The sequence below is a fragment of the Etheostoma spectabile genome, chromosome 8 (assembly GCF_008692095.1).
Source record: "Etheostoma spectabile isolate EspeVRDwgs_2016 chromosome 8, UIUC_Espe_1.0, whole genome shotgun sequence".
NCBI classification, from domain to species: Eukaryota; Metazoa; Chordata; class Actinopteri; order Perciformes; family Percidae; genus Etheostoma; species Etheostoma spectabile.
Genome location: NC_045740.1, coordinates 11,346,604 through 11,374,023, shown reverse-complemented (window position 1 = coordinate 11,374,023; position 27,420 = coordinate 11,346,604). Strand labels below are relative to the sequence as shown.

General features: G+C 39.6%; 3 protein-coding genes across 5 annotated transcripts; 2 read left to right on the top strand and 1 right to left on the bottom strand.

Annotated features, from left to right (window-relative positions):
- The first annotated feature begins 1,893 nt into the window (after positions 1-1,893).
- On the top strand, positions 1,894-6,948 carry bend7 (BEN domain containing 7). 2 transcript variants are annotated; one of them, XM_032524541.1, is made up of 10 exons: positions 1,894-2,285; positions 2,874-2,951; positions 3,040-3,393; positions 3,648-3,767; positions 3,852-4,204; positions 4,825-4,932; positions 5,121-5,238; positions 5,333-5,446; positions 5,639-5,677; positions 6,181-6,948. In XM_032524541.1, exons 1-10 carry the CDS (start codon positions 2,222-2,224, stop codon positions 6,237-6,239), a joined length of 1,407 nt encoding a protein of 468 aa, XP_032380432.1. In that variant the 5' UTR covers positions 1,894-2,221; the 3' UTR covers positions 6,240-6,948. The 2 variants fall into 2 exon arrangements, with proteins under 2 accessions (XP_032380432.1, XP_032380433.1); XM_032524542.1 differs by having other exon boundaries at positions 1,895-2,285; positions 3,651-3,767.
- A 551-nt stretch (positions 6,949-7,499) lies between these two features.
- Positions 7,500-16,451, top strand: sephs1 (selenophosphate synthetase 1). The gene is given in 11 exon segments (XM_032524551.1): positions 7,500-7,607; positions 9,932-10,054; positions 10,187-10,256; positions 10,259-10,282; positions 10,930-11,033; positions 11,165-11,272; positions 11,719-11,873; positions 11,982-12,072; positions 12,176-12,275; positions 12,744-12,956; positions 15,061-16,451. Coding segments are annotated over 10 exon segments (1,176 nt in total). The 5' UTR covers positions 7,500-7,607; positions 9,932-9,958; the 3' UTR covers positions 15,276-16,451.
- Positions 16,452-16,678: 227 nt separating this feature from the next.
- Positions 16,679-27,418, bottom strand: cpt1b (carnitine palmitoyltransferase 1B (muscle)). Of its 2 annotated transcripts, none has more exons than XM_032524524.1 (19): positions 27,298-27,418; positions 25,148-25,300; positions 24,808-24,947; positions 24,456-24,627; positions 24,143-24,244; positions 23,341-23,478; positions 23,174-23,251; positions 22,735-22,842; positions 22,011-22,095; positions 21,495-21,690; positions 21,221-21,406; positions 20,377-20,482; positions 20,173-20,289; positions 19,872-20,036; positions 19,088-19,222; positions 17,702-17,854; positions 17,477-17,590; positions 17,283-17,375; positions 16,679-17,173 (listed from the first exon to the last, which is right to left on the bottom strand). In XM_032524524.1, the coding sequence occupies exons 2-19, from the start codon at positions 25,286-25,288 to the stop codon at positions 17,039-17,041; spliced, it is 2,364 nt and encodes a 787-aa protein (XP_032380415.1). In that variant the 5' UTR covers positions 25,289-25,300; positions 27,298-27,418; the 3' UTR covers positions 16,679-17,038. The 2 variants fall into 2 exon arrangements, with proteins under 2 accessions (XP_032380415.1, XP_032380414.1); XM_032524523.1 differs by lacking the exon at positions 27,298-27,418 and adding an exon at positions 26,470-26,654.
- Between the last annotated feature and the right edge of the window lie 2 nt (positions 27,419-27,420).

The window sequence follows — 27,420 nt, the reverse complement described above, 5'->3', positions numbered from 1 at the left end:
CATCAACACTTGACTCTTCCACTTTCTTCTTTTCTTCTTCTTCCTTTATTTGATATTCTACTTTTGTATTATACCGCCACCAGCTGTACATGAGTATGTAATACCATGAACTTCATAGAGTCTAGGCCTGAATTAAGTCAAAACAAACAAACAAACAAACTAAAAAAAACAATATTATTTTCATTAAAGCAGAACTATTAAGAAAAACAAATCTTCAAGTCTCTCTCTTGGCATGCCCTTGTATTAAAGTATCACATGTATTTCATCCATTTCCTGCTAGTGCATGCTACTGTCAATATATTTCTCACACACAAAAAGTTGTTTGTTGTTTGTTTTACATCTTCTTTGTCTTGGCAATTTATGCATAAGACATTACCATGCCCTACTACTTGCAAGATAACATTTAATCCTGTGTGACCTAATCTAAGTCTGGTATAGACCACTTCTTCCCTTTGGTTTAAACTCAGCGAAGTAACCCTTTTACCGGTCCCATTCTTCTGTATTTTACGGTAGTTTCTAGTATTAGACTCTGCCTCCCAAGTTAACTTAAACCGACCACAACTGGGTTTTGTTGTAAAAGCCCCAAATGAGTGACTTTGTTTTGATGATTATGTTTCAAAATATAAATTTAAAAATTTAATGTAACTTGGGTTCACTGACTATTTAAGTCAGTGTCTTAGTATTTAGTCTTTTTAGAGAGTTCAGTATAGATACCACGATCAAAGCTTATTATTTCAAGACTATATCACTCTGAGCATAGCCTGAAACAACACAATTACTAATGTATGGGTTGTGTTGTTATGTTAGGCTCCAGTAAATAAAATTATTATTTTGGTTCTCAGATATGTTTATAATTCAATATAATGGAGTGATGGCAACTAATAGGCAACTGAAAAACACTTTTTTCTCAGCTGAAGCCTACACACCTCGTGTATGGTTTTTGAAATACAAGTCCATGGTAATAATGATCTTTTTTTAAGTGGTTAAATTATTGAAACACAATTAACGTGTTTTACTAAACAGACATATAGTATGTTTTTATTAGGCTACATATTTTTTTACATTTGAACATGAACATATAAAATAATTTTAAACAAATAGTCTGCATAGTCTTATTGAAATCAATAGACGTTGGCATGCCCTTATTCAGATACGGTTATGCCAACGCAGTGTTTGAATTAGGTTATATTCTCAGAACATGTTTAAGTTTGTCTAAACTGAACTTGTCGCTATATTTTGGTGCATATTCTAAAATATAAAGGAAATCAAATTACAGGGTTCTGATGCTCCACTTCTTTCAATGCAAAAATAGGGTAGCCTATTTGCAAGCTGATACAAAATGGTACAAAACAGGCTGTGTGAGTACGGGGATTGAAAATGAATAGACCTTTTTGAAATCGTTATAGGTTGAAAATAGAGAACTGAGGAAGTGATGGAAAAAGTAACGTCAACTTTACTGGCAATTGCACTTGTCACTATACCTCCTACTTGTGACACGGAATTTATATCGTGGCCTGAAACGAGATCATGACTAGAAGAAGGGAAAATCATACATTGATGCACACTATAAATACCAATCTGAACCCGGGTCTGTCATAAGAGATATCATGTCTAATAAATGTAACATTAATTGAACAACCAACTCCCCAAAGAGTTTCAGTCTGCCGTTCGCTCCAGTCTAACAGAGGTGGTCATAAAATTATGTGCAGGCCTATGCTACTTTTATGTAGAAATGACTCACTAATACATTAATAAAAGACTTATAACAATATGCTATTCAATGTAATCAATAATTTGAGAATGGGGTGAAAGTTTATGTTTGCAGTCTGGTCTCACAGCTGATTTTGTTCAGTCCATTGTACACCACAGTGGCAAATGTGTGCCTCGACCTTTTTAGATGAGAACATACCATCAGGTGGCGCAAAGGGATATGTGACGAATTTTTAATATTAAAGTCATTAATTTATTTACATGACGAAAGGGAAGTAACAGCATCCTTGTTGGGAACGGGAATCAAATCCTATAATAGCATTTACCAGGTCCATTTAAGCTCAACACGGCGAAAATGTCCTGATGACAGGATGTGTAGCGCTGCCTGGGGGAAAATGTAACTGATTAATAAGGCAGACGGAGAGTGATTCCGCTGAGTGTATCTGATTTTGTCTTTTTGAAGAGCGATTCTCGACTGCACGGCTTACTGTAGACTATACTCCTCCTGAAGATGGAGTTTGGGGAAAGGAAGAGGAGAAGGAAGTCACAGAGCTTTAAACTGGTCACGGATGAAGGTAGGCTGCTAAATGAATGTAAAGACCGCGCAAGACGCGCGTCTGTCTGTCTGTCTGTCTGTCTGTCTGGCGCTGTGTGCCAGCACAGACGACTCTGTAAACAAAAGCGATGGCCACGACAATGCCCGTAGTCTAAATGTCTCGGTTATAACAGCTTACTCCAATGATTTAAGTCTTACATGTAAAAACCTTCATGGACACCAGTCTGAACATAGATTCAAGAATAGCCTATAGCCTACAGTTTATAGTAGGCTATACTAGTCCAAAATATGAAAACATGTTGCGCATTCTGAACATATAGCTTAAATTGTTCACTTCCTGCTGAAGCTATACGCTCCAGGCCACCTCTCTTGGCAACACTTCTTCATACCACCTACAGGTGGTGGTTTGTGCATGGGATGGGAGGGGGTGCTGTGCTTTGGTTGACATCACAGTTCCGTATCAGCCTGCACAAGCTAATCATTGCAATGAGAAAGGTCCACATCCTTTTATCACAAAGGACTATTGTAAAAGTAATACATTCATTTTAATTTTATTACAGCAATACGGCAACTATTTCACAACAAAACCTTGCTGTTTCTCGTGTAGATTTTGCGCCTTCATACATGATGAACTCCAACTGCAAAGGTCTCAATGGAGAGCCTGTGGATGCTTCTGTGCCTGAGGGTATGTGACAATGTATGGATTCATTTCTATGATACATCATGGCAGATCACACTAATTAGATGTCTTCTTTCTCTATCTCTATATGTAGTTTGGTTAGGGGATGCAGGCGTGGAGATCAAGAGGCAAATCACAGGAATGATGAGGCTTCTGAGTGATAAGACCAGCAGGGTATATCAACGTGTGGCAACAGAGCAGGACAACTCAACAAAGGAGTCCCAGGAAAGGCAACTGACCTGGGTACATCAACCTGCGCCTTCACGTCTTGTATCAGAGGACCACCAAAGCATCAGCTGGAACTCTGCGGGGGATCCAGGACCTTCACTTTCATCCATATCCAGCCCCATTGTCAACGGTCCAGGCTGTGGACAGTACAGCACCCGCTCCAAAGCCCAGAGGATCCTCAACAATACCAAGGATATGATCAAAGTGAACAAAGCTAACGGTATGGTATCAAAGCAGGTTTGAAGAAGTGAAAACCAACAGACATTTAATTTCCTAAAGAAAAAGGATGCTGATAGAATGCTGAACACCAGACAAGCTTTATAATGTACAGTTATGCACAGGTATTTGTGTGTAAGTACAGCAGACACTTTTATCCGTATAGCCAGTCAATCCCTCATGCACATATACACACTTGCACGTTTGTTTGCATGTTTAAGTAGACAAGCCCTAACCAACATGCTACTGACTTTCCAGCAGATGCAGCCCCTCCTACTGCGCCAGAAGCCCCCTGCTGTATGTGTAACTGTAAGGGCACCTTGTACGCTATTTTGCAGGAACTGCGTGCCATGAGGAGGCTGATGCAAACTCAAAAAGGTCAGTGGATAACACAAATACTCACACACTGTGAGAATGTGAGCTTTTTCAATTAATAAAATGACATGCTACTGTTTTTACTAGCATCTCTGGAAAGACAAGAACAGGCAGCATCACCATGCCAACCTCGTCTTGGTCCAGGCCCCGCTCCTCGCTGTAGGCCACGCAAGAGGAGGCCGATCTATAAAGTACCACCACTGACTGTGTCAAGTACTAGAAGAGCTGCTCATGCCCCTCTAGGGGCATCAACAATAACAGCTGCACCTGCAGAATCGGGACAGAGTGAGGAATGTGAGAAAGAACATGGCTTATCTACACCCCAAAGTCACCCTGTTTGCTCTGAGGTTTCTGTGCTGCCAAGTCAGAAAAATCCAGTAACTGTCAACAACAGACACAATCCTGTTCTGAACCAGCTGAGGGGACCTCATTCGTTAGAGGTAATCTGCACGTTAGTGTACATGAATGTACATAAATGGCCATGTGTGTTTTTCTGTGCTTAATTGGTAGCTCTAAGTTGTGTATTGTATTTACACAGAGAAAAAAAAGTGATATTGTTTTCTATCTTAACCTACCACACATTTGAACAAGTCATAGAATTGGCAGGCGGAAATAGATGTGTTGAATTTATCCAACTACACAATGCTGCCTTCATTTTCATTCAGATTTTTTTTAATATAAAATACAGAATTAAAAAGGTTGTTTGTATTACTCTTTCTTTAGCATCTTTGTCTCCATTTAAGACATTTAAAATGTATTAACTCCATGTGCATGTATTAAAAGCCTTGGTTTTTTGGCTAAGGGGGACCTTTTTGTCAGACCACTTTGGATCTCAAAATCATAATTTTGGGAAGGTTTTTAGGTATGAGATATAGTTTTGCACAATCATCCTAGTGCTTTATTTTACAATGACACCCACAACGTCATGCCAATAACTTCTATTGAAAAAAAATGTGTGTTCTCTCTTTTTCCTTCTTAAAAAACTAAATTTGTCTTGTTGTGCTTTTATTTACCATTTCCCATAATAATTCAAAGTATGGGTTATTTGATTCTTTTTCAGTCTGAGGTGCGTCTTGCAGAGGATCATGACGTGTATATCTCAAAGGCTCAGCTAGACTCCATTCTGGTCAACTATACACGCTCTGGTAGCCTGCTGTTTCGGAAACTGGTGCGCATCAATGTTTTTAAGACCAAGTTGTTTAGCCCTTTGATTGTGGTTAACTTTGCAGTCATGTGGCATCCGTTGTTACTTACATTTCATTAAAAGCAACACACTAATAACTAACATTCATAATAAGCTATACAAATTCAGAATAGGCTCAACAATGTTTCAACATGAAGCTACTGTTTGTTTAGGTTTGTGCGTTCTTTGACGATGCTACGCTGGCTAACTCATTGCCAAATGGTAAAAGGAAGAGAGGGCTCAATGATAACCGTAAAGGCTTGGACCAGAACATTGTGGGTGCCATTAAAGGTAAGCTATAAAAGACTTAATCAGTTTTTTGTACCAGAGTGCAACAATAATGACATTAATGGAACACTAATTTTATTGTGTGTACTGTGTCAAGTGTTTACAGAGAAATACTGCACTGAAAACCGAATAGAGAAGTTGCCCGGGCCACGAGACTGGGTCCAGATCCTTCAAGATCAGATCAAACTTGCCAGAAGGAGGCTGAAAAGAGGTGCTGCTATAGAACATGTTTTCCCCCTATTTATTACTGAAGTGGCGTATACAGTATACTTTTTTTTGTAGTATCCTGTTTTATTATGTGAGCATGGTCAAAGGAAGTTAACTTATCATTAAGGCGTTACCAGTCAAAAGGAGGCCTTTTGTGAATGTGTCAGTAAAACTTGTTCTTTCCTTGACTCCTTAGATGCTGCAGAAGCAGAAGTCTTAAATGGACCTTCCACAAGTATGAAAATTATATTAAAATGTTCACGCATACGGCAACACACACACACACACACACACAAAATAATCCTACACATGTTTTCAGTTCATTGTCTTATATCAGTACTCAATCTCACAACAGCTCTCCATCAGCCCCCCCCCCCCCCCCCCCACCCCCCACCTCTGAGCCAACCATATCTTTACCTCTCACACACCCACAATTTGCTGTGGCTGGCTCACTTATTGGTTCATAAGCCTTTGTCATGCTGTTGCTGTGACATTTGACATTCTCTCACAGCTTCCCAAAATGTCAGCTAATTATCCTCACACCATGCACCTCATCTCCTCTTTCACCTCTCTTATTTCCCTCGCTGCCAAAATAACAATTCAGTGTTTTTTTCCTAATGAAGAATATGAGACCCATACACAATTCTCCAATGCAGTTGTCTTCACACACAAATGCACTGAGGCTGTTATGGTAGTGATATTTTAGATTTTAACACTATTTTCTCACTTCCTTTGCAGGCTGTGACTATAACAGGCCTGTCCAAGTGGAGGGGACGGTGGTGAACATGACTGGTTGATTCAAGGGTTGCCACAATGGCCTTACAGTATATTTGTTGATTGTCTTCTTTACTCTAATTTGATGCATTTTGCCACTTTAGACATTTCTTTTGCTGCTGTAATCTGCTCTGTGTTATGGATGTAAAGAGAAACAAACAATAGAACCAAATGAAGAAGAAGCCTGCTTCACCTACCAGATGCTTCATCTTGTGTGGTTCTTGAGACCTTTTATTGGACTGATACTTGGATTTGCGATTGAATGCCAGTAGTCATTTAACTATACAGTGGTTAAAAAACGTCAGATCATTTTCAGGTTTAGAAGTGACTTACTGTTTACATTTTAAGCTACAGCTTTAACTTGCCTAGTTCTCATTATACTAGAAGGAGTCACAAGTCTAAAATTGGAGGTTTTCCATTGTGGATTGTGCCTTTTAAATGACAGTACTTCAATGAGTGTAATGTGCAGTGCAGCATCAACCTTATTGTAATTACAAACATTACATCTAAATGTAAATATCTTATGTATTTTTCTGCCAACTTTGCAAATTAAAAATGTGTGGATAGGCTTCAACTGGCTGAAAATATAAACTACAATATTCTATGAATAGTTTTTTTCTGTTTATTATTAGAATCTCTTGGCAATGCATTTCTGTGTTATTGTTGTTAATATTGTGGTAGAATTAGTTTCCTTAGTTTTTGCTCACTGTGCAAATGAAATGAATAATTTACAACATTAAATATCGTTTCCTGGCCATTTTGACTGTGTTGTTTTTCATGCTCGATAAGTTAAATTTACAACAAAATAAATTCGAAAAAGACAATGTATTGCTTGAGCTCTTCCATAAACATGAACATGTTGTTCTAATGTAAAAACAAAACAAACAAAAAACGTACTTGTTGCAAAACATTTGTTGCAACATAAACGTAATATGAAAGATATGCACGTTTATAAGCCTCAGCCATTGTTAAGTACCTATACTACTCACAGCCATGCAATGTTATGCTGTAGGTGCAATTGGAGGGAAAACAGTAAATTAAAGGTACACTCCATTGAAGAGATTTTGTTGCCAGACTCTACAGCTCATTAAAGGGGATGTTAAAGCCGCCACCGTACAGGCAGAGGACCCTTTGAGATCTCGTGAGTTTCCTCTTTGTATTGCAAACCATATATTATTTGATGAAGAAAAATTGGGGTCGGATTCCTATATTCATTAAAATACATTGAATTATACGAGATAGCGCATTTTTTTTGTCAACTAGTTCTGAGTTAGAAGACAAATATGTGTCACTTTTCGTCAGGCATTCTCGGAGGACGCTCGATTCTAGCCCCAATGCATTCTGGTGCTGTCCCCGCTCTTCTGTTGGGATTCACCGCTAACGTGAAGCTGGTAAGAATAAACTGGACATAGCAATTAAAGGGGAAATGTTGCAAGAATATAACTCCGCTTTGGTCCTAAAATCGTATTTAGGGCAATTGTAAACACTTATGTTGCACCATATCATTACAAACTTTGCACAAGTAGCATGTTTAGTGCTGTTTTATTGATACGAACTCTGATGTTGCACACATCGCATGGCGAAAGACAGGAAAGGGTTAATTTTTTCCGCCGCCGACATTTTTATTCGGCGCTCTACCGCAACTTTTTGACTTAGATGTGCAACGAGCTGGCGCTATGTTTCCACAACTGTGCATCACATGTGGGCTGTAGCCTGTACATGTGTGTTTTGAAATGTACTGCAGCTGGCCCACTGAGTTCTTTGTTGCACAGAGCGGCTTCACCCCATGCATTGATCAGCGTTTGCAAGCGAGAGCTAGCATGAAAACTGAAACTGCATTTCCAGCAAAACAAACAAACAAACGGGAAAAAGATGTAGATGTCCCTACCCGCTTATGTGTCTTACAGTTGAGCGCCCAGCAGTTTATAATGTGGTGTACATTACAGCGAGTAGTTTACCTCTGGGCAGCACTGATATTGTTAGCCGATACCTCGGGGTTGAATGAACTTCGCAGCATTTTGTCTCTTGAACACTCCCACTCTGAACTAACCGAGGCCCCTTTAGCAGTTTAAACAACAAACCGGTTCAATAAGTAACCAACAACTCGTCTGGCTTCAGACATCAGCTGGCCAAGCGTTTCCCCATTTTCACGTTATCGCGGGTCATTTATGTGTTATTCTGAACATGTGAGAGTCGGTAAAATGATAACGTTACCAGCTCATTGTAAAGTTGTGTGTTGCCATGGGTGTGTGGCACAGAGAGAGGTTATTTATTAGAGTCTTGGATGCCTTTTAATTTGTAACCGTTCGTTATTGTGCACGTCAGACTCTAGTAACCCCCACCAACATTCATTTTCTTATTAAACTGGCAGAATTTAGTACATCTTGTGGCTGGATATGAAATTGCACTTTTTTCTTAATTTGTACATTAACAATATAGTTTTGCCCCAAACATGCATATATGAGGATAATTGAATGCAGTCCAGTACCATAGACCTCCAAAAATACTACACATGAATTGATCATATAATGTTGAGAGAGGTGCTGATTTAATTCTGGTCGTGTTCGTAGCTATAACATCTGGCGTTGGGTTGCTTTGGTTAGGTGTACCTAATATTTCTAAAACAAAACATTGTTACTTACCTATATTAAACGTTGGTTCAGCTCTGTCACTGGGACAAAAGATGACAACAGCTGATACGATTAGTAAATTAATCGATTGTGAGGATTTGCTGCTAGGTTTTGGACTGTTGATCAGACAACTCAAGAAAACATTTAAAGGTGTTCTGGTGGGCTTGGTGTTTTTTTTTATAGCCTGGATACCAACCAAATTTGGCCCCACCTACAACATTTGAGGTCTCGAAGTTCGGTCTGGACTTAATCCGTTGTGGAGCAACTTTGTTCGAACCAGAACTGTTCGGACCAATCAAATTGTCAGAATGAGGTTGAATTTGTTAAAAACCAAGATGGCTGCCGCTGAAGAATTGAGATGTGTAGATTCCGCCATCACGTCTGTTATAGAAGATATCGACAGCTTATTCATTTTAAAAGAGGAACTGAGAACCAAGGCTTTTGTTAATTGGAAAGATTTTTTTTGCCGTTTTTTCTACAGGATTCAGCAAAAGTTCAACATACATCACATACTGCATTGCTCTGATTGGTTGTAGGTCTATCCGAGTGAGTGCAGAGGCATTTTCTTTCCCGGTTTGGTTGAAATGCGCCCCATAATCACAGCCCAATGGAGCAGTATCAGACTCATATTCTGACTAGAATCTCAGTATGATGACGTCAGGCTAGCTATTTGTTCTGAATTTTATAAAGTAAACAATTATTGACTAATCAAGATTTAATTGACAATTTAAATACTTGTTAGTTGCAACCCTAAAGACAACAGAGTTACATCAGCAGCTCTCTGACACCGTCTTAAATAATACTATGATAAAGTACACAAAGGCGGGATTCATTGCAGTATTGTTGCTTCACATTGTATAGAAGCTCATTTGCATTTTGTCATGATTCACTTGAAATGATGCACAAAGGAGCACATTTGTGGATTATCTGAAATGGCATTGCAGTGCTGTGAATGAACTGAGGTTTCTTTTATTATTTAAAGTATATGCAATTAACAACCTTTTCTTCTAGCTCCTTGGGACATCCAAGCAGTTTTTCCAATCACCAATGTTGTTGTTCTGTCCTTGTCATTGATGTGGTCCTAGTGGTGAAGACCCAGAGTTTCTTCAGACATGTCCGTGAGGGAATCCTTTAACCCCGAAAGCTATGAGCTGGACAAGAACTTCAGACTCACACGCTTTGCTGAGCTCAAGGGCACAGGCTGCAAGGTCGGCTCTCCTTATCAAACTCTGCCTTGGATGCATTATTGTTTTTGTATAACTATACAAATTAATACGTATTCTGCCAGATAAGAAATAAGACGTAAAAATGATAATGGTGGTTATTGTCTTTGGTTACAGGTGCCCCAAGATGTGTTACAGAAGCTGCTAGAAACCCTTCAGGAGAACCACTATCAAGAGGATGAACAGTTCTGGGGGCTGTTATGCCCCGATTAGGTATTTATGGTCTTCATATATACAGCACTATAACAACAAATATGTTACAAAGTGCTTAACAATGATATGGCGTAAGCTGATTCACGATCTTGGAGGGAATGACCTTTTTTGTATAATTATTCTCATTTTCATTGAAATATATTAAAATGATTACAGTGTGATTTCTGCGAGAATCTGTACCAATCTGTTTTCTTTAGTCTGTAGGATGGGATTTGTAGGCCAGGACGTCTCCGCAGCGCCACAATACTTAATTCAGTATGGGTCTGAAGATATCTGGAGATCTGCTCTATAGTTAATTCTATAGTAGGCAATATGTTGGCAAACATTCAATAACAATATTTCAGCATATTGTAATTCAAGTGCTCTGAGAGAAAACTATACTTCTGCATCTTCCCTTGACTCTATTTTCAGGCTTTACAAAATCTAGCCCGTGACTGGAGACTTTGTCCAATGACAGGTCATTTCAGAGTTCCTGTTGGCTGTTTTGCGCATGCATACATGCAACATAGAGCTGCAGGAAGAGGTGTCACTCTACTTCACATCGTGGCGTATTTTAGCTTTCTACCCACTGCAGCTTTAAGAATTTGTACAGTACCAGAGCATGAACTTCTTCAAAATATAACAGACAGTGCTCTTTTATTTTGAAGGCATAGGAATGGACACATGTGTGATCCCTCTCAGACACGGAGGCCTTTCTCTGGTCCAGACAACAGATTATATCTACCCCATTGTGGATGACCCCTACATGATGGTATGGATCTCCTCTTTTATGGCTATTACTTTTGTCCCATCGTTGTCCTATTAATTATACATTCAGTACATGTGACAGAGGTTTACTTTACACACCAACCCACACCAATTTTCAGTATTTCTTTTTTCTAGGGAAGAATTGCTTGTGCCAATGTTTTAAGTGACCTGTACGCCATGGGAGTAACAGAGTGTGACAACATGTTGATGCTTCTGGGAGTCAGCAACAAAATGTCAGAGAAGGTAAGAGGCATGTCAGTTGGTGCTTGTGCTTTTGGATCTTGTTTGCAAACAAGACAAATTAAAAACATGTTACTCAACAGTCATTAAAGAGAAAAGTTTTGTAATAATTCATTATTATTTTATTTTTTTTGTTGCTCTCCACACTGCTCTGGGTATTTTTTATTTTATTTTTCAACTTTATGCTTGCTCTGCTATAGTTTTTAATTCTCCTATATTGTATATTGTAGTACATTCACGTGGGTTTTGTATTTAGTATCCTTTCTTTAATTGTCCACATTATTCATGTGGATTTGTTATTTTATCATCCCGTTTATGATGTATGCGTATGTTGTGTGTGATGTCTTTAAGCTAGTGGGATCTTGAATTTTCTCTTGGGGATCAATAAAGTATCTATCCCTCTATCCCTCTATCCATCCATCCATCCATCCATCCCTGGGTCTTCACAGGAGAGGGACAAAGTCATGCCACTAATCATCCAGGGATTCAAGGATGCATCAGAAGAGGCAGGCACATCTGTAACGGGCGGACAGACAGTGCTCAATCCCTGGGTGGTGATGGGAGGAGTTGCTACAACAGTCTGCCAACCCAACGAGTTTATCATGTAAGAATGAGTTCCATACTGCATATTTACGTACTTGTGTTTAATTGTGTTTTTATATTGTGCTATAACTCAAAAAATCATGACGATGCCATGTTTGCCATTTCTCAGGCCAGACAATGCAGTGCCAGGAGACGTGTTGGTGTTGACCAAGCCACTTGGAACACAAGTGGCCGTTGCAGTACACCAGTGGCTAGATATTGTAAGACCACCTGCTCACTCATGTATCATTTTTTTTTTGGACACTTCTGTTTTTAGAATACACACCAATGCCGTTGACTGTAAATGTTTTTTTTATTGCTCAGCCTGAGAAGTGGAACAAGATTAAGCTGGTGGTAACCCAGGAGGATGTAGAGCTGGCCTACCATGAAGCCATGATGAACATGGCTCGGCTCAACAGGACAGGTAAAACCTCTATGAATGTGTGCACATACTTGATTTTCAGTCTTAACAGAATTTTTTCTTCTTTTTTTGTTGTTAATCAGTGTGTTTAGCTGGGCATAACTACATCAGCAGCCTCTGCAGCAGCTTAGCTGTATTGCACCCTCTGTGGCTACGTAGCTTCTGCTTATAATGTAAAACATATGCAAAATAAATTCTGGGAAAACTTTAAAATACTAAAAGATAACGTTCCATGTGAGACATGCATAGTACAGCTTCATGCTTGCATTACACACAAAATATACTTAAAGAATAATGTTTTTTGATGCACACATTTGGCCCAATGAGCGACCGCCTCTGTGAATATTTGCACAAACTGAATAGTAAATATTTGTTCATACCACAGATTAAACAGAGTGCACATCCCTTATCAACGAATCATCCAAATTCCCTTAAGTGTCTCTCTCTCACTCCGTTTGTCTTTGCTTGTAGCGGCTGGTCTCATGCACACCTTCAATGCTCATGCAGCCACCGACATCACAGGGTTCGGCATCCTTGGCCATGCTCAGACGTTGGCACGGCAACAACGAAGTGAGGTGTCATTTGTCATCCACAACCTCCCAGTGCTCGCCAAGATGGCCGCCGTTTCCAAGGCCTGTGGCAACATGTTTGGACTCATGCACGGCACCTGCCCTGAAACATCAGGTGTGTGTGTGTGTGTATACATGGCTCTGTTGTTTTCTTTCTTCCTTAACCATTGTATATTTTGAATGTATAGGTTACAGTATATGGCACATTTGTAGAGTGAGACAAAATGCTTTGCAGGTCAATAAAAACAAATAACAAAATGCCAGACTGATGCATTGTCCTGAGGGACCACAACAACAAAGATTCATTCACCCTAGCTGTAGAGATGCCACAGTGAGAACATTTCCCACCGGTTAATAAACTCGTAACAACACCGGTGTTGCCAATTACCCTGGACATTTCACAAGAAAATATATTTGTCCTCAACGGTCAATATCTGTAACATGCAGTGCAGCTGTCCCTGGCTCTGCAGCGGCCACCCAAGTTTACAATTTACTGATTGCCTCAATAACATGATCAGGTTCCCTAATAGTATTTGTTTTAAATCTGAAATATTGCCAATTTGGGGCTTTTGCTTTTCTCTTTGACACCGTATCCACTGCCATCGTCTTGTTGGTAAACTCTCCTGTCTAAGGGACTCCTGCCACTCTGTGCTGCTTTAAGGAGCAGACACTTTCAGTTTATAACTGTAGCGTTTGGAGCTGAGTTTAGAGTCGGATACATTGAATGTTTTGCATTCACAACCGACCTGTGGTCCAGCTGCACTACGGAGCAGTACATAAATCTCACTGTGCACTATATAGTTATGAATCAATGAATATTGTTACGATGCATTTTCCCGTGACTTTTTTAATTTTACATGTTTAAAAATATCAAAATTAATATTACATCAAAATGTGATATTGCAATATCACCTTTTGTCAATATCGTGCACCCCTAATCCACGCACACACCAACACACAAGTATAAACTTCAGGCCACTTAAGTAGGCTGGGAAGAAACTCTGCATAGAGCCTCCGCAGAACCATACATTATGCATAGGTATTGATAACACACATAGTACTCTTCAACTTAAGAGTTTTTAGTTGGTGAACCTGGGCACTGATATGCAAAAATTAGCTAAATGGGTTTTATTTCTATAAAAACAAAACAACACTGGGGGCGGTGGGCAAGTAATCTAACTGGTGTTACCCGACCACTGTGTAACACCAGAACCACTGACTACAGTGCACTGCAGTTTTTACAGTCATAATTTGTTCAGTCAGAGTTTGTCTAATTGGAACGAGATTTGTTTTTCTCAACATAGAGAGAGGCCATTATAGAAAGCAAAAATGTCACAGTAATGTACTCTAAGAATATGACTTAGAATAGATTAAAGTTTGACTGCAGGTAATTTGTACCTTTTTGAAGCTTTGGTTATCCAATTCTTTAAACCCAATTTGTATAATTGTTTTGGTTTGAAATAAAATGATATGTCCAAGTTGAAACAAGTAAAGGAAAAATAAGCCTGGACTTAGAATTGAGCCCTGAGGGACACAAAGAGGAACTCTAATGGTGTTTTCCCACTACATGGTACCTGCTCGACTGGCCTCAACTCTACTCACCTTTTTTGGTTTTCCATTACAAAAAAAGTACTTTTTTTTTTTTAGTACCACCTCAGTCGAGGTTCCCAAAGGTGATGTGAAAACCTGCAGACTACTGATTGGACGGAGAGAATCGTTACTAATCACTGCATCATCATTGCTAGCAACAGACAGGGGTGTCCCGCCATGTTTATGTAGTTTATTCCGCAGTGTTTTTTTCTTCTTCTTTTGAAACAAAATTTGTCTTTTGGCTACGGCAACAGCTACATGCCGAGAATCACACCTGCGACGTTCCGTGTGTGTGTCGCGTTGGGTCACTGCAGTTTCTTGCTATGACGACCAGCCAAGCTCACCTGAGGCATTAGGCTACCAATCTGCAATGGAAAAAAGGGGGACTGGGCACTGCGGTCGAGCAGAGTCGAGCCGGGTCGAGCATGTACCATGAAATGGAAAAACGCCAAAAAAGACCATCAGTCAGAAAGATAGGAAACCCACTGCACTACAGCACCATTTAATGCCTCCAGGGCCTGTATCTCAGGACAACAATAATGTGATCACCATCAGTAAGCAATTAACAGCATCAATACACATTAAAACATTATTTGAGACCCTTGTGACTGACTTCTTTTACTTTATAGGAGGCCTGCTTATCTGTCTGCCTCGGGAGCAGGCTGCCCGCTTCTGTGCCGAGATCAAATCCCCGAAATACGGCGAGGGCCACCAAGCGTGGATCATCGGGATTGTAGAGAAAGGAAACCGCACTGCTCGCATCATAGACAAACCACGGATCATAGAGGTGGCACCACAAGCAGCCACGCAGAATGTCAACCCAACTCCCGGTGCAACTTCTTAATCCTCCTTTGTTGCATCATAGACCGGAAGCCCAATGCTCTGCTGAGTGTTTTTAGACACATAAACTACAAAACCATCCTAGAGTCTTGAAAAATATACACAACATAGTATGTACACAGAAAAGACTGGGTTGGCGTGTATCTACATGAAAAACAGCCCCACACAGTGGCCCAAGGGGCATGTCATCACCTAGTGGACTCAACCTGCAGTATCCCCATGATAAAAATTGGTAAGAATTAGATCATACATAAAGTCCATTTGCCTTTCATGTCTGTTGTATTCTGTTATGTTAAATGTGTGTGATTGGCAGCCAGCTTCTGATAAGAGAGTGATGATGATGATGATGATTATGATGATGATGAAGACAATAATGTAATAACTGTTGATTCGTTTTGAATCTAAAGAAGTCTGGTGTCTGTTGCCTCTTAGGGTCTTTTAAAATTGCGCTCATCAAGCAAGCTGACGGCGTGATGGTGTTTTTTGTTTGTCCATTCACTTTGTACAGTTATAAAGCCTAGTTTTAGTTCATTGCTGTAACTGATGCCTTGAAAGAAACAGAGTGCAACCAGAATGGTTTGTTTTTTATTACTTTGACTTTTTGTATTTTCCCCACCTCAACTAATAAATATTCAAATAGAAGAAAGTTTGGTTTTGCTCACTCTTTGGGAGCTGCATTCTTGTTAATGGAATGAATCCGATCTGAAATGATCTATTGCATCATAAAACTACAGATTGTTTTTACATTAACAATTCATGTTGCCTCATTTTGCATTAACCTGAAGTCAGAGAAAAACTGTTTTAAAGTCATAAAGACAAAGAAATCGGCATACCCCTCAGGAGATAAACCTTTAACCATCTGCATTCCCTATATGTCGTCATATTTAAGGTAATATGGTATAGCATTTGCGTAAATGTAAAAAGCAGTCTGGGTTAACATCAAGTACTCTAATCAGTGAGTTTGTTGCCTTTGTTCAGGATCTGGTGCATTTGGTTTTGCTCTTAATGTTGCTGCGAGCAGTCTGACTTACTGTTACGAAGCTTCTGGCTGAATAAAGTGCAGATCGTTTCTGTTTATCCTAAGGGATGAATCTGGAAGGCCTATGTAAATATTCAAATGGATATCAGGAACATGATATGACCTCCACCCCACCTCTTAAAATAAACATCTCTTATAATATATGGATTTTTTGTGCCTATTTTAATTCATATTATATTTGTTTATTTTTAATATACGGTTGTTGAAATGTAAAGAATAGAAAAATCGTGTGATTAATTAATTTCTAGTGATTTGTAGGACTACATTTTAAATTTGGCAAAAGTCACAGATGGTAAGCTTTATGTAATTGATGTATAATGACAACTTAAATTGAACAGCAATTCATAAATACTTGCATATAACAAAGATTAGTTTCAAACTACTGAGTTCTTTAAGCAGACATTTCAGATTACATTAGCTTTATTTACAGTATATGGCATACACTGACAAAAAGGAGGAAGAAACAAACATTGAAAGATTGAGTCTTTCCCTCAGCACCAAATCAACAGCTCTGGAAGGTACAATATAAAATAGAAATAAATTAGAGAAGTAACACTTTGCCTTTAGTCTGGCTGGGTGGCCAGCTCATATGATGTGACCCACTGAAAAGGAAAAAGATTCTAAGTGCAACCTGTCACCATAAAATTTTTTCTTTTTATGGTTGAAGCATGACAATGAGACTGGTTTTATGTGAGCCAAATCCAGCATACCACTCATCACAGTGTCTGTCATATGTGCTTTTTCCCATTTTCCAGCTGTACATGCTCAGTGTGCTCTACCGTCTTCTTATCATTTTCAGGCTTGAAAAGTGCTTGAATATCCAACATGGCCCTCCCAATGTGCTGACCAAACCGGAATGAGTCCTGCAGGTCACACAAATAGTTAATGACAGAGAGAGAAATACTGTTGCGTTTTGAAAGATAGCGTAAACGGTATACACATGAAGTTATACATTGCTCTTTGTGCTCTTACTGTGTCAGGACTGGAGAACTTGCTGGAGATGTGGAATGTGATGAGGTTTTCCCCAACAATTATATAAGACACACCATAACCATCATCAGCTACCTAGTTGTAGACAAAATATGCTATTATATTACTGCACAAAACACTTCCAGATCACTGTGTAACTTGTGCTCATTTCTGAAAAATAAAACAATTTAACTCACTGGGCCAAATCCACCACCAGCACCGACATATTTAGGGAACTTGTTGATGTCAACCAAATTAAGCTGCTGCTGCGGAGTTTGGCTGGTAGACAACTTCCAGGGCTCTGAAAGCACCTGGAAGCAAATATATTATGGCAGATAAGTAAGTAGAAGGTTGTGATTGGTAAGTTAAGAGAAAAAAAACATTGAAATGATTGAGAGATGACGAAGGATAATGGTTCTAACCTTTTTAAGGAATGGTGAGTCGACACCAAGGTATTTGGACACAATGTAGAGACAGAAGAGGTGACGGTCGATACCAGAACCAGTCATGGCCAGACGATACATGTTTTGATGCTTATCTGCTGCCTTCCGAAACAGGGCAAGTCTCTGGGCATTCTGATCACAAAAACAACCGGTACAAAAGATTGGCACTCAGGCTCCTACATTAACACATATTAAAATTACCTCATCTTTGTCAATGCAACTTTCAATTCAACCCTGCCAGAACATCAGAGAGTTCCAACTCCAGGGTGCTGATGAACGTGTAGTCAGGCAGCTAGTGTTTTTTCATGTTTTTACTGTTTGTAGTTTGAGTGTGGCGTTTTGCTTTTGCTTGTTGTGTTTTCTTTGCTTGCCTGGCATGGACACTGAGGAATCCTTCAAACACAACTAAGGCGCATCTCCTAATCACGGGAGAGATTAGCATGTGGACGCTCTCCAAACAAACCGGGCAGCATGTCCTAATGAGGAGTAAGTTAGGTGCGAGATTGAAGAACTTGGTGTTTAGCTGGGGAAGAGCAGGCAATGTGAGCTGTGGAAATGACCTGGGATGGTGTGGGGCTAGACGGTGGTGGAGAACTAGGCTTATACAGAAACACGTAAACACAATTTACGTGTTGTTTACGTGTGAGAAATCACGTTTATTTGAACTGTTTGGCTTTCCATACTGAACAATCCGTGTGCCACCAGCCCACTTCCCCGCCTCCGTCAGCATAAAGACTTTAGTCCCTTTTTTAGACTGCATGTCCACTGGTGTACATTTTAAGGGAGGAACTTTGAGTTCAACCTTGGGGTGTAATTATGTATATATATATAAATATATATATATAATTTTTATACAATTGTTTTCCTGGCTCTGAATGAGGCTTTTTGGGGAAACCCATGAAAGTGGGGGTTTGGATATTTTAAGCTTCAAACCCATTTTCTGCATTCTGATCTTTTTTATCTCTTTCTTTATGGATAGCATCAGGTGCAAAAACAACTGTACCAAAACACTCCAGCTGCAGCATAAAACAGAAATCCATATAAAAGACCATTTAAAAAAACTAAAACCATCTGGGTATGTGTATCACACCTGGGGATCTAAAGGAGCTAAATTTCTACTTTGTGACACGGACGTGAGGAGACACATTGCCTCTAGGTCCTGGTGACCAAGTCCTAAGTCAAACAAATGTGACCTCTCACCCTATTAATGTGTGCCCTTTTGTACTTTCAACAGTAAGTGTGCAGATGCACACCATGTCACACATTATGAATTTGTAAGCCTGATAATTTAACACTACATAGTCCAAAGTCAAATTACTCTGCACAAAAAAATTTTTTTTTTATGTCGGGTTTTGTTCTGCTTACTGTTGCACCTGCATCCTCCATGGCTCTGACAAATGCAACAGCCTCAGAAGTGCAGGAGCGTACCGTCTCTGTCCGACCGTCTCTGAACATGCGAGTCATTGATGACTCGTACGTCAGACAAAACACTCCCTGATCCTGAAAAGCAGATGGATTTAAGTAATTTAGTGATGGTGGATGATATATACAAACTTCCAACAGACAACAGTAAGCAATAATGGGTAACATTTTATAATAACCATCAATAATAATGGTATATTGATAGTTAAAGTGACTATGTGTAATTTTTAAATGTTTCTGAAACTGTGTAATGTTCGATCTGATGATCATGAATGACCCGTAACAGCAAACAAGACTAACAGTAAAAAGAATGCCCGGTTAGATTTTTCCCACAAAGTCACAACATGATTTAGGCTACAGCAGGTTGACAACGCTACAGAGCACACATACTGATGGGTCACAGATTTCAGCTAAACACCGGAAAAACCTGTGTTAGTGAGTATGCAGGTAAAAGGTAGCAGGAGATGTCTTTATGTAGGCCTAATTGTATTTTCATTTTTTATTTGTAAGTCTGTTGTAGTTATGGCAGATACTGGGGCAGGGCCATCACAGGAAAGAAGGAAATTAAACAAAGAACAACAAAAAGCTAAGCTAAAAGGGAAGTGAAAGACAACGGGCAAAACCTAGTCAATTTCGGTCGGGCTTTAAACAGATGGAGACAATTACAGGGTTAAAAATGTTTCAAAACCGACACCAAATTAGCCCTCAGATATGTAATAGGACATACCCTGAACTGTGCCAGCTGCAGGGCCAGCTGAATGAAGGCATCAGGACTGGTTCTGCACTTCTTGATCAGTCCTTTCCCAAACTCAGTGAACAGATAGCCATGGAAGTCCACGTCATCAGCTATCTGTTTGGCTGACAGATATGAAGACTCAATGACGTCTTGGCACTAAGAGAGGGGAAAACAGAAGGATATCCTGATTGATTTTTTTATGTACATGTATATACAAAGCTAATACAGCAAATACCTATAAATGCAAATCAAATTTGTCAATGGCAATACATGATTTAAGTCTCTGCTGTACCTCCTTTGAAATCTGCCACTGTAGTCGAGTGGGATGAGGCAGGCCTTTGTTCACATCCCCTTTACAGTGTCCCTCCTCTGTGTAGCCGAGCTGGAAACAGTCTGTTGCAAGGACATACTACACAAACAGAAAATGCTGGCTGAAGATATTCACAAACTTTGAATCATTGTTTTAAAAAATACAATATTTGCACACATTTAATACCTCCCACATATGTCCTACAATTGGTGCATCAGCCCAAGAATGTTCAACATTTACACCCATTTTTCCATTTGTATAAGAAATCAAGTTGAAAGACTTGTCAAACCACCTGTGAAATAAAGAACACTGTCAACAAATTCTTATCAGGGAAATAGATCACTTAAAATCCAAGCAGTGCTGCAGCCTATAGCTACAACCGCACGTTAGGGCCACCTTGAGGGAAAAAAAAGGAAATTACAAGAATAAGGTTGTAATGTTACGAGAAAAAGTCATATGGGAACATGATGAGATTAAATTTAAAATTGTACAATAATAAAGTCAAAGTATTTTGAGAATAAAGTCACATGTGTTAAAATGAGAGATGTGGAGCACTTTGTGAAGTTGTACTTTTGTATAGGTTTCTCTAATAGGCTTACGGACATATCTAATCTTGTGGCGCATCAGGCCATGCACATTATCATAAGTAGCCTATATGAACCTAAAAAAGAATATGCAAGAAACTGCATCTGTTCAGAAGAAAGAACCCCACGGACTTGGAGGAAATTGTCTTATTTGTGGAGAAGGAAATGGACGGTAGGGGTTGGCTGCAAGGCGTTGTTTACATCAGCGGGCTATTTTACTCAAGCCTGAAGCATGTCCTTGAAAAAAAAAAACACCATTTTAATTTTAATGAAATATATGGCTTTTATAAAAAAAATCTGATTTTTTTTATTTTTTTATTCTTGTAATATTACTTTGTTCATGTAAAGTTCTGACTTTAATCTCGTAATGTTATTATATGACTTTATTCTCTTTTATTTTTTGCCTCCGGTGGCCCTGATACTCTGTCGTAGACTTCTCTGCCTACCTGTCGTAACACTTTCCATGAAGCAGGGACTTGGCATAACTGTCAAGTGATTTGGGGTTGGCAGGGTCATAACCCTGCGGCTCGTCATCTAGTGTCAGGAAGAAGGCAGCTGACTCAATGGCATCCAGGGACACTTTGTTTCTTCCCTGGCTGAAATATTTAACCCGAGCTCGAGCCCATGGAACTCTAGAAGGGGATGTCAGAGTAAGGCAATTTTCCATCTTGTTTTGTGTGTTAGTGTATATGTGTCCTGTGCATGTGTGTGATTGTAGACCTGTTTCCTGCAGTCAAGGCAGCTAATTTTAGTTCAGCTAGTTGGGGTTCTGATGTATCATTGAGGATTCTTTGAAACTGTGTCTCAAGTTCACTGGGTAAGAGGTGGCGCCCTCCAGTGTACAGCCACACTTGGAAGAAACGGCCCTTGTGGTAGACAACCAGGTGCTTACGGTCAGTCAGGTGCTGAACAGTATCTGCAGGCAAGGGCCAACAAGAAAAGGAAGTGTGGACAGAGGACAAAATAAGAGGCCTAACACTTTAGTACAAACAGATTGACAAATGCTCCCTTTATCCCACATTCCTAATCCTGAGCACCCGCAGTACTACTGTTGGAGCGTAGATCAACACTGAAACATTAAAGCCAGTTGCACTTCTGTTCATACCTCAATCAGTGATGTCAAAGCAGGTATTCCACTTTCAACAGCTCGTGGAAATTACATCATGTTTTCACCCCCCAGCTCTTCGTTATGCATTTGGTTGTTGATTTTCTGTACAGACCTGAGCAGCTTTTTACCTGTTTCAATCCCGGGAATGCGGGTGGTGTTAAATATTCTTTCCATCTGAGTGGAACACATAGGAACGGTTCCCAAAGCCCTCAGCTGAGAAGAAAAGAGAAGATGAAATCACTGAGAATGCATGATTGTTAGGGTTGTGCATTTGTTTCAGTTTCCAGTTTAATTGTGTAGTCTGTTTTTCTCCCTTGTCTTGTCTTGTTTTACTTCCTGCCTTGTTTTTTTCCCCGCTGTTGTAATTGTCTGCCCCACCCTGATGTGTTTTACCTGTTCCTGAGCCCTTGTGTCACCTGTCCCTTGTTCACCTTGTTACCTCTTCTATTTAGTCTCTGTTGTCTTTGTCTAGTGTCAGATCAAGTTGTTTGATTTGTTGTGTGTGTGTGTTTGTGTGGTGTGTGTGTGTGTGTGTGTGTGTGTGTGTGTGTGTCTGTGTGTCTGTGTGTCTGTGTGTGTGTGTGTGTGTGGTCTACCATTTTGTCTCTGTGTTCCTGTTACCTGTGATGTCTGTTTTTGACTTCCACTACATTGTGGACTACTTTGCCTGCTGTATTTAGGACTCCTTTTGTTTTCCTTGGTTTGTATGGATTTTAGGGTATTAAATCCTAAAAGCTCATCGCTGCCTGCTGTGTCTGCATTTGGGTCTCTGGTCTCTTTCTCTGATTCCTCTAACAATAATTTTAAATAGGTTAGAGAAGAGTGGTAGTAAAGTTGTGGCAAGTCTTATACCGGTGCAAGTTCACCACGTTCCAGTTTGCGCCTGTACCGCAGCATGGCATGAACCACGTTCCCTGCCCGTGCAGCCTGTCGGTGTGTTGGGGTCAAGTACAAGAGGTCCTAACACATTCACCACAAAGACGAAGCAGACACATCCAGTCAACACATACAGACACAGGCAGAAAGAAGAGAACAAATGCAAATCACAAAAAGTGACGTTTATTCCAAACATTATTTAATAATAATAATAGTTATTATTAATTATTTTAGTTACTGGCATTTTGCTAGGTGAAGTTTCAAGAATAAAATGTAGTTTTTAGTTTTTCTCATAAAATAATTATATACATCATTCTTAGATTTCTTACATTTTACTGTATAATTTCTGTATTTATATAATACAAAAATAAACTCCACTGGTAAACCCTAGTGACCGAGTGACAGTCTATCTTACCATTATATAGAAGTTACTGTTCACCATGATAGGACTCCTGCCCCTGAGGTAGATGTACTCCTCCCACCAGTCACTTACCTAGAGAAGATAACACATTACTATCGTATAACATTAGGATTCAATTGAATTTGAGTTCCAATGTTGTATCACTGGTAAACTCTACTCACATAGTTTGTCCCCCACCAGGATTTTAAGATTAGATATCTCTGCAGCTGAGCTGCTTTGGAATTTTTAAAGTCAATTGCCAAATTCTCCATTTGGTTGTACTGTTCACTGTCCAGCAGAGGACGGACTGACTCCAGGTACTGCGGGGAAAACATGGTGTGTGTTGTCAAGACAAAGGATCAGTGTTATGTAGAAAACACAGCTGAAATAGAGAAGCTGGTAAACGCACACAAAAAACCTGGAAGACATCCACCACATGTGCAGCTAAGGGGACATGACAGAGTTGTATCTACTACTGCAGCTTTTACAAGGTGCAGGAAGGGAGCTAGAACAGTAGATGGTGGCACGACCGAACTACATTCATCAAATGGTTGGAAAAGGCTTCTTGTCTAGGTTTAGATAATGCGTTTGATAGGTTTAAATATAGTTGTAAAAGGTAGTTAGTTGTTAAATTTATTCAGAGATAAAATGACAAATGGTGATGTTTAGACATCATATAATAACATGCTTGCATTTAGTGTGTTTCTGTGTTATTCATCGCAAAAACCAGCATTCACAAGGACAGCACACACCCTGGCCTCTTCCTGTTTAAACCACTGCCCTCTGGCAGAAGGTTTAGGAAAATCAAGACAAGAACTAATAGAATGTAGAAAGGTTTTAATCCCAGAGCTGAGGCGTCTATCATTCCAAGTCCACAGTTTTTGTGAAATCATCAAATAATATGCATTGTATGCAGTTTAATTTTTCTGCTCTTGTCTTGTCCTGTCTTTTATCATTACAGATTATTTCTTCTATATTTCCCACCCTGTGAATTGTATCATCCACACTGGGCACAGGGAGCCTGGGTAAGGAGGCCTGGAAACTGTAGAGCAGCGGTCTGCGCCCAGAGAAGATCTTCACCAGACTCTGGTTAAAAAAAAAAAAAATACACCCAGAACATCAAACACTATATTATAGTATGCTAGATGATTCTTAATAACAAACGAGAATTGACCATACCTTCTGAATTGAGTGAGTGATGCAAAGATTTAATAGAGCGTGTAGCCAGACTGTATAATGGCACACATATGATTAAAGATTCAGACAGAGTGAGAGAACGATCGGAGGACAAACGTACCAGCCACACTTTGGTAGATGTGCTCATTTTTCCATGGGATTCAAAAATCCATCCATGGTAGGAGAGTAGAGCTTTGAGAGTGTATCTCAAGAGGTAGATGAGGAATAGCCACAGCCCAGTGGCAAACAGGATGGCACTCAGCACCGCTTGGGTCTGCACTGATATATAGTCTCTGCTCAGAAAAGGAACAACACCTTTGTCAGTATTAGGATATGAAATCAAACTGAAATGCAGAATAACTTTTTTTTTCAAATATCTGACTTCACAGTAGTACACCTAAAGGTCCAGTAGAATACGTTAAAACTAAACCACAACAAGGGAAGGCATAATACTGCTGCAGGAGATTTCTGACCTGTGTGGTAGGTTGTCTTTGATTGTGTCAATCATTCCTAGAGAGGGGTCTACGTGGATATACAAGGAACTCATCATGGCGATCACAACAATCAGCCAGCTGGACGGACTGGCAGGATAGACTCCGGTCAATATACCATTCTGCGAATTAAAAAAAACCAGCAGATTTGATATCAACACAAGATAAATGTTGTGCAATGAATAATGAGTTAATGGATATGCACAGGTGTTGGAAACTCCTTTATAGTTCTAAAATGCTACAGTTGAAAGCGTTTTTTATAACTTATTGAGCGATTCCACATTTTTAATGCTTAAACCTAAAGCTAGATCTGCTGTTGTACCTTGAATTGAATGGCTCGCTTCTCCCATGCTGTCACTCCAGAGAGGTAAATGTTTTTGATGACCTCTTGACTCAGTTTAACGTCCACACCATCTGGGCGCACAGTGAACTGGAAGCCCACCGCCTGATGCGCCTCCGCCATGTCTGGATAGTACTTACATGGAAATCAAAAGGAAGTTTTTTTTAAGTCATCAGCTTTCTGACTGGAAATAGTGACTATGACAACAATATTGAAAATGAATAAAATGTGAAAGATGTGAAAAAGTGGAAGATGTGGGTCCTGATAGAAATAGTACTCTTTTATTGTAAAGTTTGTATCATCAATACATATTTTAAAAATTCTGATTCTTAATTTTAAAATAAAGGAGTCTTTTTTTAAAGGTCCAGCAACTCTTAAGCTAATTTTCAGGTTTTCTATGCTTAATGTCATGTAAGTTCTGGATGATCAGCTCTGGATGCTAGCTCCCAATGCCTGCAGAAAATTCTGGTTCAGGCAACCATCGAGCCATGCATCAGTTTTAGAATCCTTCGGTATTTCATTCTCTGTTAACGTACCAATATGTAAGAGTGACCTGAGGTCTTTTTCTTTTTTTTCTTTTTACCAATTATAACCATGTTGAGTAACAAAAAACTGACATTCACAGACAGGACTCTCAGTGGAAGTTGGAAGGAAAGTTGTACAATCTGTAGTGTTTGCTCATAATGTGAGAGGTAAGGCCACTGATATAGGATTCACAGCTATGAGCACACACATGTATATTGTAAAGTTCGAAGGGTTCATTTGTTGTGTTTTAAATGCAATGCCCTTGTTGAATTCTGAACTGAAATATTGGAGTTCATTAACCGCTTCATGTTATGGCCAGGATGACGGGTCTAGGATTTCTTTTTCCATGGCATATGACTGAGCAGTCGGCAAGTGGGACAAAGTTCAATGGCCAGATATAGCAGTACACCAGATGGGCATGACAATATAAACACAGAGTGCAACCAACAGATACATGCAAAACATGTAGGCATTAACACTGAGAATCTATTTGACAATGTGAAGGTCAGTATTTATGAACTATGAGTGAAAATCTATTGTTTACACCTTAACTGTGTCATTAAACTTGCTCATCAGGATTTCCCCATGACTTTGTTTGACATGCAAGGCTTATTAACGCAACAAAAAACAAACCCTGAAAAATGTTTTTACCTGTTATACTCTTATGTAATTAAAACATGGAGTTTACACTACACGTTTCAAGCAGACAAACCTCTTCAGCTATCACAACTACATGCAGAAATGAATAAGACTTCCAAATAAAAACACACAAAATGTACCTGTCAGAACAGAATCAGTATAATCCACCCAGGCAGAGGAAAGCCGTGACTTTGGTTTGTCAGTGAGGCAGTGAAATTCTTCTGTTCTCAGGCTGTGTGCTCTGTGTGACTCCAGTGCCCTTGGTGTGGCTTTCCACAGGTAGTGAAATCAGAGCAGTCCTCCCCTGTGCTTTCCACCCCTCCCTCTCTCCCCCACTCCCCAACACCATTTTCTCTCTCCCTGTGACATGCTTCTTTTTTTGTAACAAGACACCAAAAACACGCAGAACCTAACCTCATGTGCCTTAAGGTCTCTGCTGTGTAACCGAATCTGCTGCAGTGCTATGTTAGGATATAAATGAGAGCAATGTGACGTTGTCTTTTCAGTGAAGGAGAGTTCAAGAAGTATTTCACTGTGATAATAAAATATAACAATGTGATAAGAATAATGGCAATTTAAAAAAATTAACTCTGATTTTTATTCAGATTATTATTAGCAAGCGTTGTCACTATGCCTAATTAGGGGTTACAAACTGACCTTACCCAACGAGTTTAGGACATACATTGGAGGAGTTGCCTAGTAACAGGAACGCTGGCGAGATTGACCCCGCTCCGTCTGGCTAGTTTATTTTCAGTAATTTTACTTTTCTCACGAAAACGTCGATAATTTTAGTTGATGTTCATACTTAGTTCACGTTCAATAGTTGTATATAGAGACGCATTTTATCATCTCTCCACCGTATTGATGCACGATGACTGGAAGATGCCATGGTGACCGGAGGAATCGGATGCAAGTTAAGTTTACCGCGGTAGCCTAAGCCCACAGCCCAGGCCTGTAGGACTGCTTACCCACAATGACTTGGGAGGATGAGGAACAACTTAATAAGTTCTTCTCCTCCTTCTTCTCCTTCTGCGGAGCTTCTGTGTCCCCAGGTAACAATTTTTGGTTTCCAGAACGTTCTGGGAACGCTT